The sequence below is a fragment of the Bombina bombina genome, chromosome 4 (assembly GCF_027579735.1).
Source record: "Bombina bombina isolate aBomBom1 chromosome 4, aBomBom1.pri, whole genome shotgun sequence".
In the NCBI taxonomy this organism is placed as follows: domain Eukaryota; kingdom Metazoa; phylum Chordata; class Amphibia; order Anura; family Bombinatoridae; genus Bombina; species Bombina bombina.
The window spans coordinates 370,750,829-370,768,084 of record NC_069502.1 but is presented as its reverse complement, the minus strand read 5'-3'; the positions used below and the strand labels follow the sequence as shown (position 1 = coordinate 370,768,084).

Here is a 17,256-nt window from a genome sequence, read left to right as displayed (position 1 = left end):
TCATTGCTGTTGACACAATAATCTTATGTACATAACCTGCTAGTGTTTTGGTTCCCGGAGAGTATTACATTTAATTATACTGACTTTTACTTTTCAAAAGTAAATATGTTTGGTAACATGCAACCTTTTTCTCTGCCTCAAGGGAAAACAAGCGGTATCGAGTGTACGTGATAACTCCCCTGCTGCCTGGATTTGAGGGTGATATTTCTACAGGAGGGGGCAGCGCGTTGCAGGCCGTTATGCACTTTAACTACAGGTAACTACTTTATTAAGCAGAAATATACATCTATATTACATACTAAAATACTTATATAAACTGTGCATCAGTATGTCTTCTTATTCAGGCTTCATATGACAAAGTGTTATTAGGAGCTTCTTAACTCAAAGGGATACTGAACCCAATTTTTTTTTTCATGGTTCAGATAGAACATGCAATTTTAAGCAACGTTCTAATTTACTCCTAATATCAAAATGTTCTTTGTTCTCTCTTGGTATCGTTATTTAAAAAAGCAGGAAGGTAAGATTAGAAACCAGCCCATGTTTGGTTCAGCACCCTGGTTTGCTGATTGGTTGGGTACATTTAGCCACCAATCAGCAAGGTGGCTAACCAAAGATGGACCCAAAATTGGGCCCAAAAAAAACCTCAGAGGCAGGACAGGGCAGGAGTAGAATGTGTATATGTAAGGTTTTAAATTTTCAGGATAAAATTGAAATAATGAAACTGTTTAAAAAATTGAAAGATCCCTTAATAATTGGTAATAGTAAAGTACTATTGTTTCAGGACTTCTCAGCCGAAACCGCCCTGACAAAGGCGGGCGATGGCTCCCTTCTGTACTCAAATTATTAATAAAGGTATTCAGGCGCGAAGGATTTATCCTGCTAAAATAATAGTTGAGTACGGGGGATCTCGTCTGGTCTTCTCTGAGGCGGGGGAAGTGAAAGAATTTCTTAAAGACAAATGAGATCAATGTTAGCTCACATTATCCATGGAAGTTTATTTTTAGTTTATAATATAATGTTTTATTTCTGATGTTCTATGGGATTGTGAATGCATTTATTGTTATATTTTTTGGATTGAATGTCAAAAGTCAAGAAATGACTAAAGATTCCCTACTTATACTATGTAAGATAAGGTTGCTCTCCGTTTTTTCGTCTATCCCTCTTTCTCTTTTCTGTTGCTATCAGTGCCCTCCTAGTCCCCCCCCCCCTCCTTTTTATTTTTTTTGTGTGTTTTTTTTTTCCTCCTTCCCTTTCCCTCCAGGTCCTTTGGGGTAATTAGTATCCTTTAGCTTATGGAGCTTAAAATAGTATCTTGGAACGCGGGAGGGATCTCTTCACCCTTGAAATGTAAACTGATCATTAAACTCCTAGCCAGAAATAAACCAGATATTTCCTTTCTTCAGGAAACTCATCTTGAAGAACAGGAAGCCAATAAACTCAAGATTAAATGGGTAGGGGAGGTGGTTTCATCTCCAGCTAGATGCAGGAAGTGTGGTGTAGCGATTCTTATAAATAAGTCCCTAGACTATAACATACTATAACATCATCCAGACAGAGACAGACCCTGAGGCTAGATTTATTATTCTGCATATTTGTATAAATAATACTAAACTTACTTTGTGTAATATTTAATATTTAATAATATTTAATATATATTACTTTGTGTAATATTTATGGTCCTAATAAATTTAACCGTGACTTTTGGGATAAGATTAAAATTAAGTTGTTCCCATATGTAAAAGAGAATTTAATAATCGGCGGGGACTTCAATATGACTCCATATCCAGAATTGGATAGGCTTTCAGGTAAAAATTTGTTGGTGAACAGGAGAAGTTCGAAGTACTTTTTGAATCTCTGCCAGAAATTACAGGTCTGTGATGTATGGCGCAGGCAGAATCCTGATGTACAAAATTTTACCTATCCCGAAAGTGATTCATACGATAAATCTATTTAGCTCATTTGCGGGCTACAAAATTAATATGGAGAAGAGCGAATTGATGTGGCTTGGGTACCAATGGGTAGACCACCCCAATACAATTTTCCACAAAGTGAACGCTGTTAAGTATCTCGGGTTAGAAATCAATAGAAACCCGAAACTGTGGTATCAGGCCAATTTTGGTTGGCTTTTTCAGAAAATTCAAGATGATCTTAAGATATGGGCTGCATTTCCATTATCGCTTTCAGCCTCGATTAACCCGATTAAAACTATAATTTTTCCAAAAATTCTTTATTATCTTCAAAATCTGTCACTCTTGATTTTAAATAAGGACCTGAAGAAGCTGTCATCTTGGTTTTCAAAGTTGATTTTGAAATCTAAAAAACATGTGATTATCTATAAATAGGCTCACTCAAAAATATACGGATGCGGGGTTGGCTCTCCCTAGTATTAGACTCTATAATTGTGCAACACTGAGTAAGGTTGCTATTGATTGGATCTCCCAGACTAATTTGGTCACTACATATGATCTCGAATCATATATGATTAAACCGTGATCCTTGAAAGCCCTTATACATTGTGCCCCACATTCTTTACCCTTGGGGGTATCCTCTCATTTCTTTTAGGAATATAATTGCGGCTTGGCATAGGTTCTGTAAACTGCTTAAAATTGATCCATCTTTTTCTGAATATTTACCTATTAGGGGGAACCTTCTATTTTCTCCAGGTATAGACCAGAAATGTTTTTATGACTGGCAGATTAAGGGGCTAGAATATGTGCACCAACTAGTTAATGACGAATTACAGATACTTCCATGGGAGATAATTTGGGAGCAGTTTTCTCTTTCTAGGCTGAATTGGTTTGCTTACTTTCAGATTCAACATTTTGTCAGCTCTCAGAAATGGTACTCTGGTAGGAGATGCAATTGGTCTGAGGTCAAGATCTGTATTAAAAAATGTATCATTGGTGATGCGTCAATCTCTTTAATATATGACATCATGTTGACCAAGCAAGTTGTACTAGAGGAGGATAAATTAATTAATTCTGGCTTCTGTATATTCCTTCTATAGATCGTGAGAAAGTACGTAATAGTCTCTCGTTAGTGGCCAGATTCCCGGTTCCAGTGAGTTGGAAAGAATCCCATCTAAAATTACTAAATAATTATTATTCATCACCGGCTCTACTGTCTAAATTTTTTCCTGACAAAATGTTTAGATGTGAGCATTGCTCATATACACGGGCTGATCTCCGTCATATGTTACAGGCCTGTCCTAAAATCTCCCAATTATGGCTGAAAGTCCAATTCTGGTATAATAGAGTCTTCGAAAGCTCCATCTCCTTTTCTTTGGAAGATATAGTGTTACTTTTTCCAGAGCCGAGTGGGAGTGTAAGAATGCATATTCTAAATACTATTATATTAATAGTGAGGTATAATATCTTTAAAAAATGGATAGCAAAGAGCTCTCCTAGTTTGTCACTAGTTTTAAGAGGCATCCAAGCTCAGATCATTTTTGAATCCTTTCATCTACAGCAAGTATCTGAAAAAAAAATTAAAGAGTTTTTGGAAGGCTGGGCCCCGGTTATTAAGTCATACCCAAGTTGCTTGCAGAGGCAGATTTTAAGGCATTTTGTGGCCTCAGTAAGTTTTGCAGAATTGGTGATACACCAGGTATTTCCAGATACTTGGATTAGAAATAGATCTGATATAGATTAGCAGCGGTCAAGAATTGATACTCCAGACGTTGTCCGGTATCCATTGGATCCTGGAGGAAAGGTTGTTTTTTTTTGTTTTGTTTTTCCCCTTCCTCCTCCTCTTTCCTCGATTGTTCCTTCTTATTTTCTTTTTTTTCGTTTTGTTGTTTGCTTCTTTTTTTATGTAAATACAGCTGAAAATTAGCCACTTTAGTACAGTACGAATTGGATAAATCGATAAGGGTGATATTGATATGAAATTTTGGTTTGCATGTCTCTTTATTTTTTCCAATGTATAAAGATTGTTACAGTTATGTTTGTTTCGCTGATATATGTTAGTTCTGTGAGACACAGAATATGTAGAGTACATGTCATTTTTATTTTGTTAAGTGGCTAAGACTAATAAAGATATATTTAAAAAAAATGAACCAAAGATGGACCGGATCGTAATCTAAATTATTAAAGAAAAAAAATGGGTTAATTATTCCTTTAATTTAAAATATATGTATTGTACTACTTTTTTTTAACAATTTTTAATTGTAAAGGGAAACTCAATGTTAAAAAAAAGTTATGGTAATAATAATATAATAATATATATATGGGAATATAAGGTAAAAGTAATGAATGAATAAACTTACAGTGCATGTTTTCAGCTGTTAAAATGCATCTGCCTACAGTAAATTTACTTTTTTTAAAACACTATACTTAATCCCTCTGGAGAAGCTTGTCAATTTCCTCCAAGTGCCTTACGTATGCTCATTTGACTAGTTCATGCTCATTAGGAAGTTGAATATAAGGAATATATAAATGGTATTATTACTAATAAAATTTACTGTTTCTGTTTCTTAAATATATTAGGAAAAATAATAAATATAGATTGTGACCTGTTCAATTTTATTTTATATAATTCATGGAAGGTTTTCTTTGCATTATTCCATTATCTAATAACAGGTGTCTCACAGTGCCCTCTAGTGCTTAAGTCTAGTTATTTTTTATGTAGGATTAATATTTATACATAATCTTTTTTTGTATCAGTGTTTTCTTGGGGCTGTATATTCTTTAGTGGATTTGATGACAGGTAATGTGTTTCTAAGGAAACAGCAAGTGCCTTTTATTGATTATGAAGGTAATATTTGCGTAACTTCATCTTTTAGTTAGGCATCTTGATGCTGATTTAAGACTGTGATATCACTATTGGCAATAAAAGTTGCTGCCCAGACATTGCAGTAGCAGCTTTTACAATCTCTCTATTAACTGATGCGGTCTCTTTTTTTCTAAAATATTTATAGAACCATTTGCAGAGGAGAGAATTCCATAATTGGGCAGCTAAAAGCAGAAAGTAAGTTATCTGTTTAATAGTATTTTATCTTACCATAGGAACTGTATCATTTGAAGACCATATTTAATACATTCTTTTGTTTTGTTTTTTATTGCTTTTTCAAATACTTGTGTGTTGTTTTTATGTAAACAAAGTATAATTTCTTTTTCTACAAGAAAAAAATAAAAACATTAAAGGTCTTCCAGAATTCTAACAGAACTGGCAGACTTTATTAGCTCTTACAATTACTTGGCATCTTAGAAATTGACATGTAGTCTGATATCTTTACTGTAACTTAATTATATCCATATTAGCAGCAAGTCGTGTGCACATTAAACACTGTATTAGTGGTAGTTTTTTTTTACACTAGACAATGCCCACCTAACAGAAATAGAATTGTAGAGTTGTTGTTAGTAGGTACAAGAGACCTTTATAAGGTTCTGTTCATTGGGGGAAGTACTGATATTGGAAAATAAAGGCAATGACTAGGAGAACATCTCCCAAAGTACAGAATATCTTGGGTCTAACTTATGTATAGTAGACATATTAGGAAATACTCAAGTCCTTCCAGCTGGGAAGTTTGAATTTTGCATAAAATTCCTGTCTTATATTTTCATTTTTTTGTCTTGCTTTCCCAACTGCAGTTTGTTTAGGTGTGTTGGGGTTTTTTTTGTGTTTTTTTTTTTTTTTTTTTTTTACTTTTGTGAAAGCCAGGCCAGTACCACTAAATATATGTTGTATAGTCTTAGTCATTATGTGTTCTGAGTAGGTCCCATTGACCAGTTGTTTCAAGGAGGAATATTCAGTTATTGGGAGATTTTTATTTTTTAAAGATATTTTTTTGCCAATGATTGTTAATTTTGTGAAATGCTAATAATATATTTACATGAATGCAATAATCAAGTCCATCTCGTATAATGTTAAAGCAACTCTTCTATGATCCTTTAAATTACAACAGTGATGCAAAAAAGATGCTGTAACTAGCTATTTTGCTTTAAATTTATGATTGGCAATAAAAAATAAACCATACATTACAGATCTGAACTAAACTTTTAAGAAGTCAACTACTTTATAAAATAGGTAGAAAACTGAATATTGTGGGCTATAAATATTGTTCCTCAGAAATAAGTTATTTTCCAATAGCACTGGAACTTGAATATCAGCTTTAGAAAATAGACAATATAAATACAGTTATGACAGCTATGTAGCCTTTTTATTTGTATTTATTTTTTAACTAAGAATGAATTGATAATAGATTATTTATTAATTCTGCTGTGCCTTGTATAATTTAACTGTGGTGCTTTGTTGTTAGTTGGGAATCAGTGGATAAACTACATCTCGTTCTGTGGTCTGAGGACGCACGCTGAGCTGGAAGGGAACCTTGTTACAGAACTGATATATGTTCACAGCAAATTACTCGTGGCTGATGATAATACTGTCATTATTGGTAAGTGCTAGGCCAATACTTTATGGACTGGGAGAAAATAACCTACTATAGGGATTTACTTGCTCCGAAAGCCCCCAGGATCTTTATCACTTTGAGCACATTTGGCAGTTTTAAAAGGACATTAAACTCAAAATTGAATTCCCCATAAAATGTTTAAAGTGATAGGAAAGTTAAAATTAGTATCCCTTGTTGAAAAATTATAGGCACATATCCCACACTAGTGGGAGCTAGCTGCTGATTGGTGCCGCACACATTTGTCTTGTGATTGGCTAAATAGATGTGTTCAGCAAGCTGCCCGTAGTGCAATTTCCTTCAGCAAAGGATAGCAAATTAATTAAGCAAATTTCATAATATAAGTAAATTGGAAAGTTGTTTAAATTGGTATGTTCTATCCAAATCATGAAAAATGTTGGGGTTTTCTGTCCCTCTAAATATACATAACTACAGTTTGTATTGCCCTTTCTTTCTTTCTTTTTCCTGATTTTTCAGTAATTTAAAGGAAAATTAAACTGTTTTCTTTCATGTAATTTGAAATAGTGACATATGGGATATACATTCCTACCAGGAGGCGCAAAGTTTCCCAAACCTCAAAATGCCTATAAATACACCCCTCACCACACCCACATTTCAGTTTTACAAACTTTGCCTCCTATGGAGGTGGTGAAGTAAGTTTGTGCTTGCTTTTTTTGTTTTCTTCTATGATAAGCGCTTCTAAGCATTCTGAAGCCCAATTCCTCTCAAAGTACAGCGTTTGTCAGAGGGATGTCAAGAGAGTATCGCCTATTGATTTTATGGTTTTCCTTGCGGGAAATCTTTTCAAAGGTTCTCTGTTATCGGAAGTAGGGATTCATCTCCTACCTCCCTTTTCAGATCGACTATATACTCTTATATACCATTACCTCTGCTGATAGTTTTTCAGTACTGGTTTGGATATCTTTTATATGTGGATGGGTGTCTTTCGGTAAGTATGTTTTCATTATTTAAGACACTCTCAGCTATGGTTTGGCGCTTTGTGTATTTATATAAAGTTTTAAATATATGTATTTTACTTATATTTTCCATGAGTCAGGTCTATGTATATTTCCTTTTGCAGACTGTCAGTTTCAGTTTGGGAAGTATGTTTTAGGAAGTTTTTTTTCTTACCTGGGGTTTAGTCCTTTTTTTCAAAGTGACAGTTTTTTCTTTAAATTTTGCAGGCAAAATTAGGCTTGCGAGGTCGCAAAATGCTGTTATTTATTGCGTCATTCTTGGCGCGAGAATTTTTATTGCGCCATGGTACGTCTTTGTTGATGCAAGTTCGTAATTTCTGGCGTCTTAGTTGATGCCAGGTTTTCTTGCACGAGGTTGCGTCTGTTATGACGCGAGCTGCGTCATTTCCAGATGTTGGAGCCAAAAAAAAATTCAACTTCCTTTTGTGTCGTGCGTCATACTTGGCGCCAAAAGATTGTTTATTTTTCACCCCACTTCCTATATGCCTCTTGCCTTCTATATGCTCAGAGGGCTATGCTGTTTGCATTTTTTCCCATTCCTGAAACTGCCATATAAGGAAATTGTAAATTTTGCTTTAATGTTGTTTTTTATTTTACATTTTGCAAGATGTCTCAATCTGATCCTGTCTCAGAAGCAACTGTTGGAAACCTGCTGCCTGATCACTGTTCTACCAAAGCTAAGTGTATCTGTTGTAAGTTAGCTGAGATTATATCTCCAGCTGTAGTATGTAACAGTTGTCATGATAAGCTTTTGCACGCAGAAAACGTTTCCATCAGTACTAGTACAGTTTCTGTTGTTCCTTCAACATCTAATGTACATAATATCCCTGTTGATATGAAAAATTATATTGCTGATGCGATACAGAAGGCTTTATCTGCTATTCCGCCTTCTAATAAACGTAAAAGGTTTTTTAAAACTTCTCATAAAATTGATGAAATTTCTAATGACCGACAACATACTGAAATATCCTCCTCTAATGAGGATCTCTCTGGTTCAGAAGATCCTACTTCAGACATTGACACTGACAAATCTACTTATCTTTTCAAGATTGAGTATATTCGTTCCTTGTTAAAAGAAGTGTTGGTTACTTTGGATATTGAGGAGTCTAGTACTCTTGATATCAAAAACAGTAAATGTTTAAATTTTGTTTTTAAATCTCCTGTGATTACTCCTGAGGTTTTTCCTGTTCCTGATGCTATTTCTGATGTGATTGCTAAGGAATGGATTAAGCCTGGTACTTCTTTCATTCCTTCTTCTAGGTTTAAAAGGTTGTACCCTTTGCCAGCGGCAATATTAGAGTTTTGGGGGAAAATCCCCAAAGTTGATGGGGCTATTTCTACTCTTGCGAAACGTATTACCATTCCTATGGACGAAAATACTTCTTTTAAAGATCCTTTAGATAGGAAACTTGAAACTTATCTAAGGAAAGCTTAATTATATTCTGGCTATATTCTCAGGCCTGCCATTTCTATGGCTGATGTTGTGGCTGCATCAACCTTTTGGTTGATTAGCCTAGCGCAACAGGAAACAGATCCTGATATGTCTAGCATTGTTTGTTTGCTTCAACATACTAATCATTTTATCTGTGATGCCATTTTTTATATAATCAAAATTGATGTTAAATCTATGTCTTTAGCTATTTTAGCTAGAAGAGCTTTATGGCTCAAATCATGGAATGCTGACATGGTATCTAAGTCTAGATTACTATCTCTTTGTTTCCAAGGTAACAATTTATTTGGTTCTCAGTTGGATTCAATTATTTCAACTATCACTGGGAGGAAGGGAGTTTTTTTTTGCCTTAAGATAAAAGATCTAAGGGTAAATCTAAAGCTTCTAATCATTTTCGTTCTTTTCGGCAGAATAAGGAACAGAAAACCAATCCTTACCCTAAAGACTCTGGGTCCAATTGGAAACCTTCTTCAAGTTGAAATAAATCCAAGCCCTTTAAGAAACCAATGCCAGCCCCCAAGTCTGCATGAAGGTGCGGCCCTTGATCCTGGTCAGCTGCTGGGGGGCAGATTGAAATTATTCCAAGACATTTAGGCAGATTCTGTTCAAAATCAGTAAATTCGGAGTATTGTCTCTCAAGGGTATCGAACAGGATTCAAAGTAAGACCGCCTGTGGGAAGATTTTTTCTCTCACGCGTTCCATCAAATCCAGTTAAGGCTCAGGCTTTTCTGAAGTGTGTTTCAGATCTAGAGCTTTCAGGTGTAATCATACCAGTTCCGTTTTAGGAACAGGGTCTGGGGTTTTATTCAAATCTATTCATTGTCCCACAGAAAGACTATAAGGACTATTCTGCCTTTTGTTCAGCAAGGTCATTATATGTCCATGATAGACTCATCCAGACCACTATCCGTTTCTGAGATTCTCTTTTCTAGACAAACCTTACCAATTTGTTGCTCTTCCATTTGGCCTACCAACAGCTCCAATGATCTTTTCAAAGGTTCTCGGTGCCCTTTTATCTGTAATCAGAGGACAGGGTATTGCAGTGTTTCCTTATTTGGACGATATCTTGGTACTAGCTCAATCTTTACATTTAGCCGAATCCCACACAAATCAACTAGTGTTGTTTCTTCAAAGACATGGTTGGAGGATCAATTTACCAAAGAGTTTCTTGATTCTTCAGACAAGGGTCACCTTTTTAGGTTTCCAGATAGATTCAGTGTCCATGACTCTGTCCTTAACAGACAAGAGACAAATGAAATTGGTTTCAGCTTGTCGAATCCTTCAGCTTCAATCATTCCCTTCAGTGGCTATGTGCATGGAAGTTTTAGGTCTCTTGACTGCAGATTTGAAGCGATCCCCTTTGCTTGTTTTCATATGAGACCTCTTCAGCTTTGTATGCTGAATCAATGGTGCAGGGATTATACTCGGATATCACAATTGATATACTGAAATCCCAACATTCAACTCTCTCTGACTTGGTGGTTAGACCATCATCATATAATTCAGGGGGCCTCTTTTGTTTGTCCTACCTGAACTGTGATCACGACAGATGCAAGTCTTTCAGGTTGGGGAGCTGCCTGGGAATCTCTGACAGCACAAGGGTTTGGAAACCTCAAGAGGCAAGGTTACCAATCAATATTTTAGAACTCCGTGCTATTTTCAGGGCTCTTCAGGTTTGGCCTCTGTTAAAGAGAGAACCATTCATTTGTTTTCAGACAGACAATATCACAACTGTGGCATATGTCAATCATCAGGGTGGGACTCGCAGTCCCCTAGCTATGATTGAAGTATCTTGGATACTTTCTTGGGCGGAATCCAGCTCTTGTCTAATTTCTGCGGTGCATATCCCAGGTGTAGACAATTGGAAAGTGGATTATCTTAGCTGTCAGACCTTATATCCGAGGGAGTGGTCTCTCCACTCAGTTGTATTTTATCAGATTGTACAGATGTGGGGTCTTCCAGAAATAGATCTGATGGCTTCTCATCTAAACAAGACCCTTCCCAGGTACCTATCAAGGTCCAGGAATCCTCAGGTGGAGATGGTGGATGCTTTAGCAGTTCCTTGGTTTTACCAACCTGCTTATATCTTTCCGCCTCTAGTTCTTCTTCCAAGAGTGATCTCCAAGATCATTATGGAACAATTGCATGTGTTTCTGATAGTACCAGCGTGGCCTCACAGGTTTTGGTATGCGAATCTTGTCCGGATATCCTGTTGCCAGCCTTGGCCACTTCTTCTAAGACCAGACCGTCTGTCTCAAGGACCGTTTTTCCATCAGTATCTCAAATTGTTAAATTTGAAGGTATGGAAATTGAACGCTTAGTGCTTAGTCATAGAGGTTTCTCTGACTCAGTGATTAATACTATGCTACAGGCTCGTAAGTCTGTTTCAAGGAAGATTTATTATCGAGTTTGGATTGGTGTTCTCATAAATTCTCCTTTCATTCTTTTAGATTCCTAGAATTTTACAGTTTCTTCAGGATGGTTTGGATAAAGGTTTGTCTGCAAGTACTTTGAAGAGACAAATCTCTGCTCTTTCTGGTTTATTTCATAGAAAGATTGCTAAGTTTCCTGATATTCACTGTTTTGTTCAGGCTTTGGTTCATATCAAGCCTGTTATTAAATCAATCTCTCCTCCGTGGAGTCTTAATTTGGTTTTGAAGATGTTGCAGGCTCCTCCTTTTGAGCCTATGCATTATTTGGATATTAAACTACTTTCTTGGAAAGTGTTGTTTCTTTTGGCTATCTCTTCAGCTAGAAGAGTTTCCGAATTGTCTGCTCTCTCCTTTTCTCCTTTTCTGATTTTTCATCAGGATAAAACTGTTTTGCGGACTTCATTTTCTTCCTAAGGTTGTGAATTCTAACAACATTAGTAAGGAAATTGTTGTTCCTTCCTTGTGTCCTAATCCCAAGAATACTCTTGAAAGATCTTTGCATTCTTTGGATCTTGTAAGAGCTTTGAAATATTATGTTGAAGCTACTAAACATTTCAGGAAGACTTCTAGTCTATTTGTTGTCTTCTCTGGTTCTAGGAAAGGTCAGAAAGCTTCTGCCATTTCTTTGGCATCTTGGTTAAAGCTTTTGATTCATAAGGCTTATTTGGAGGCGGGACAGTCCCCGCCTCAGAGGATCACAGCTCATTCTACTAGATCAGTCTCCACTTCCTGGGCTTTTAAGAATGAAGCTTCAGTTGATCAGATTTGCAAAGCAGCAACTTGGTCTTCTTTGCATACATTTACTAAATTTTACCATTTCAATGTATTTGCTTCTTCTGAAGCAGTCTTTGGTAGAAAAGTTCTTCAGGCAGCTGTTTCAGTTTGATTCTTCTGCTAATGTTTTAAGTTTTTCTCTTTAAATTTATGAGAAAAACTTATTTTTTTGTGGATTTAATATTTTTCATAGAAAAATGGCTGTTTTTATTTTATCCCTCCCTTTCTAGTGACTCTTCTGTGGACTTCCACATTTTGGGTATTTCTATCCCATACGTCACTAGCTCATGGACTCTTACCAATTACATGAAAGAAAACATAGTTTATGTAAGAACTTACCTGATAAATTAATTTCTTTCATATTGGCAAGAGTCCATGAGACCCACCCTTTTTATGGTGGTTATGATTTTTTGTATAAAAGTACAATTATATTTCCAGTTCCTCTTGTTTTTTGTATGCTTTTTTACTCCTTATTTTATCACCCCACTACTTGGCTATTCGTTAAAGTGAATTATGGGTGTGGTGAGGGGTGTATTTATAGGCATTTTGAGGTTTGGGAAACTTTGCCCCTCCTGGTAGGATTGTATATCCAATACTTCACTAGCTCATGGACTCTTGCCAATATGAAAGAAATTAATTTATCAGGTAAGTTCTTACATAAGTTATGCTTTTTTTCCACTTATGATTCAGATGCTTTTCAATAAAGGATACAAAGAGAACTAACCAAATTAAACAATAGAAGTAAAATGAAAAGTTGATTTAAATTGTATGCTCTACCTGAATCATGAAGGAACAATTGTGTTTAATTTCCCTTTAACACTGAAAACTGGGATGTTTTCACTGTTCGGAATGCTAAACCATGACACTCCAAAATGCTACACAGGAGATTGATTATATCTGTTCATTAATGGCCATAGCAAATTAAGTAAGAAAAATAAACATTCAAGGTGTGGTCAGGAACTGTTAAACAAGGCTTAAAAAAAGAGGTTTTAAATACTTTTAGAACATTTATTTGTTATGGAGATGCAGTGAATAATTTGTATTAATAAAAAAAAAATTACTATAATCACTTTTTTTTCCTCCTGTAAATTAGTGCAAAGCTTCTAAATTAGATGTACTTAAATGTATGGTTTTGTGGTGAAAGCAAATTTTACCTTATCTATCAAATATAAGCTAGAATCATCCATGTAATCAAATGTTTTAAGCATTTTACTAATTGAGGATTTAATTAATTTTAGAGACTATAAAGTTTTATAATCTTATCAGTTTACACTACTAAAGTTATCAAACAGGAAGCTTGTCACCCAATTGTTGAAAGCTAAATGAATTTATTTCATAAGACAATGGGTTAGATTACGAGTGATGCGCTAACTATTGCGCTAGCTATATGGGGTATATTGCGGGTCTTTGAGGGCATCTGAAGTAGCACGCGTAATACAATTTTAAAGTAAATATGCTTGACCGCAATTGAATTTAACACGCATCAGGTTATCGCGACTTTGGAGCTCTGGGTAACTGTTACGTTTGACCAAAAAGTTGCACAAAACACATCAAAAATACATTTAACAGTGCAGTTACACATAATAACACTGTCTAATAAAATTATTTAAAAAATATTGCATAAAAGTTTTATAAGAACTCAAAGATATGAGGTCTTGGGTTTTAGAGAAAAAAAAGGGCTGCAAACGGTTTTAACAGAACGATACATACATACACGTCTAAATATGTGTGTGCATATATATATGTGTGTATATATATATGTATATATGTGTGTATGTGTGTATGTGTGTATGTGTGTGTATATATATATATATATATATATATATATATATATATATATATTCGAGCAAAATATCAAAGTGGGAAGCAATTGCTAGCTATTGGAGCTCTATAGAGGGTGTAACTTAAATGTTATCATTATTGAGTTGTATTCAACTATTGGTGCAGACCCTTTAAATATAATTATCAAGAAAAATATTTAGAAACAAATGGAAATATAAAAATAATTATTTCCAAAAGACAGGGACTTCAGCACTCTTCTCAAAATAAAACTGCTCCAGCGTACAAGTGAACCAAATGACACTTTATTAACATATGCACTTAAACAGCATGACACACAGAATCCCCCAGGGAGGAAAAGTTGCAATAAAGGTATTACTAGTTTATACTATAGGCTTGATACAAGGTCGCTATAACCAAAAAATTTAGTTTATAGCTAAAATACCATTAACCTGACCGGTCAGAATAAACCCCAGTGCCGAGAAAAATACAATGTCATGTGAAATAAACAACAAGCAAAGTATTTCTAGAATAACCATTCCCAGCTGCATTCAGAACTTCTACTACCCGTAGTAAGAGTAGGTCCTAAACATATTGCCTAGATGGGGTCTTGGTTATCTCTAAAATACTTGTTAATACAGCAGCAAGTCAAAGCGGACATAGTACATGTATAGCACATAAAAATGCATCATTCACAAGCCATGCAATGAGCTAAAGCTTAACACACATTAGCAAAGATGAGTGGTGATATACACAGCTACACCCAGCTGCTCACAGAACCCCATGAATTAATGAGGTGTAACCTGGGCAGGTGTCTGAATACGGGATCTAAGCTGTGTAACCAAATACACTCTAGTCCAAGCAATGAATTGAACAGTATGCAAGCAACAGGAATAATATATGCACAGAAGATTAATGGGTGAATGCAGCAGAAAAAAAACTGAGTGCAAAGTTTGTCAAGTCCTTGCAGTTCCTTGCGACGTTATATCACCAAGTTAGAAATGTGTGCCACTACAACAAGTGGAAGGTCTCTTTGTAGCAAAACCGCCTTTAGGCGTTATGTATATTGCCTAGAATGCGTCTCCAATGTAGTAAACAGCCGTTATCACCGGCACTTAGCGATACCGCCTTCGGGCGTAATGTATTTGGCCAGTGAAGCGTCTCCAGTTATAGTGAATAGCCATAGACATCGGCACTTACACTGTTACCACATAGATTTCATGCTTGGTATATTCATATGCAATGTTTTTCAATTGGTGCGTGGCAAAAACGACATACTGGGCATACTGCACCTTCTAAAGCTGCTTTGGCTGCAATATCCATGTTAGGGAAAATCTTGTCCAGATTCAAGCTACCAGCATAGCTCGCTGCGTAGACAGGTGTATCTGTGATCGGCACTCTGGGTCATCTGACGGGTCAGCTGATGCCGACGCACATTTCACCCCCTCGTCTTTAGTGAGGCGGGGCTTCGTCAGGGCGGATAGTGTAGATTTTGGAATCTCGCTTTATATAGCATGTAGAGTAACACGCCCCTACTGACAGGTGAATAAGGTTGCATCTACTCGATACCATTTGCGATCAGCTACATCTGGCATATTTCATATCTTGCCATAAAAATGCATACAAGTATATAGCGCAAATACAAAATTAATTTACAACATAATTGTTACAAAAAAAAAAAAAATCATCATATATATGTATGTGTGTATATTATATATGTACGTATATGTGTGTGTATATATATATATATATATATATGTACGTATGTGTGTGTGTGTGTGTGTATATATATATATATATATATATATATATATATATATATGTATGTGTGTGTGTGTGTGTATATATATATATGTATATATATATGTATATATATACACAGTGGGGCAAAAAAGTATTTAGTCAGCCACCAATTGTGCAAGTTCTCCCACTTAATAAGATGAGAGAGGCCTGCAATTTATATCATAGGTATACCTCAACTATGAGAGACAAAATGTGGAAACAAATCCAGACAATCACATTGTCTAATTTGGAAAGAATTTATTTGCATATTATGGTGGAAAATAAGTATTTGGTCACCTACAAACAAGCAAGATTTCTGGCTCTCACAGACCTGTATCTTCTTCTTTAAGAGGCTCCTCTGTCCTCCACTCATAACCTGTATTAATGGCACCTGTTTGAACTTTTTATCAGTATAAAAGACACCTGTCCACAACCTCAAACAGTCACACTCCAAACTCCACTATGGTGAAGACCAAAGAGCTGTCGAAGGACACCAGAAACAAAATTGTAGACCTGCACCAGGCTAGGAAGACTGAATCTTCAATAGGCAAGCAGCTTGGTGTGAAGAAATCAACTGTGGGAGCAATAATTGGAAAATGGAAGACATACAAGACCACTGATAATCTCCCTCGATCTGGGGCTCCACGCCAGATCTCACCCTGTGGGGTCAAAATGATCACAAGAACTGTGAGCAAACATCCCAGAACCACACGGGGGGACCTAGTGAATGACCTGCAGAGAACTGGGACCAACGTAACAAAGGCTACCATCAGTAACACACTATGCCACCAGGGACTCAGATCCTGCAGTGCCAGACGTGTCCCCCTGCTTAAGCCAGTACATGTCCGTGCCCATCTGAAGTATGCTAGAGAGCATTTGGTTGATTCAGAAGTGGATTGGGAGAATGTCATATGGTCAGATGAAACCAAAGTAGAACTGTTTGATAGAAACACAACTCGTCGTGTTTGGAGGAGAGAGAATGCCGAGTTGCAACCAAAGAACACTATACCTACTGTGAAGCATAGGGGTGGCAACATCATGCTTTGGGGCTGTTTCTCTGCAAAGGGAACAGGACGACTGATCCATGTACACGAAAGAATGAATGGGGCCATGTATTGTGATATTTTGAGTGCAAACCTCCTTCCATCAGCAAGGGCATTGAAGATGAAACGTGGCTGAGTCTTTCAGCATGACAATGATCCCAAACACACTGCCCGGGCAATGAAGTTGAAAGTCTGTGTTGCCCAGCGACAGCCCCAAAACATCACTGCTCTAGAGGAGATCTGCATGCAGGAATGGGCCAACATACCAGCAACAGTGTGTGACAACCTTGTGAAGACTTACATAAAATGTTTGACCTCTGTCATTGCCAACAAAGGATATATAACAAAGTATTGAGATGAACTTTTGATATTGACCAAATACTTATTTTCCACCATAATTTGCAAATAAATTCTTTCCAAATCAGACAATGTGATTGTCTGGATTTGTTTCCACATTTTGTCTCTCATAGTTGAGGTATACCCATGATGAAAATTACAGGCCTCTCTCATCTTCTTAAGTGGGAGAACTTGCACAATTGGTGGCTGACTAAATACTTTTTTGCCCCACTGTGTGTATGTATATATATATATATATATATATATATATATATA

General features: G+C 36.1%; 1 protein-coding gene across 2 annotated transcripts in view; it reads left to right on the top strand.

The window, feature by feature from the left end:
• PLD1 (phospholipase D1) overlaps positions 1 to 17,256 on the top strand; it is a 505,989-nt gene that overhangs the window by 456,936 nt on the left and 31,797 nt on the right. For both annotated transcript variants that reach the window (XM_053710137.1, XM_053710138.1), the window contains exons 21-23: positions 143 to 256; positions 4,919 to 4,968; positions 6,260 to 6,394. In XM_053710137.1, the coding sequence (XP_053566112.1) occupies positions 143 to 256; positions 4,919 to 4,968; positions 6,260 to 6,394 (299 nt within the window). The remainder of the gene's footprint in view (positions 1 to 142; positions 257 to 4,918; positions 4,969 to 6,259; positions 6,395 to 17,256) is intronic.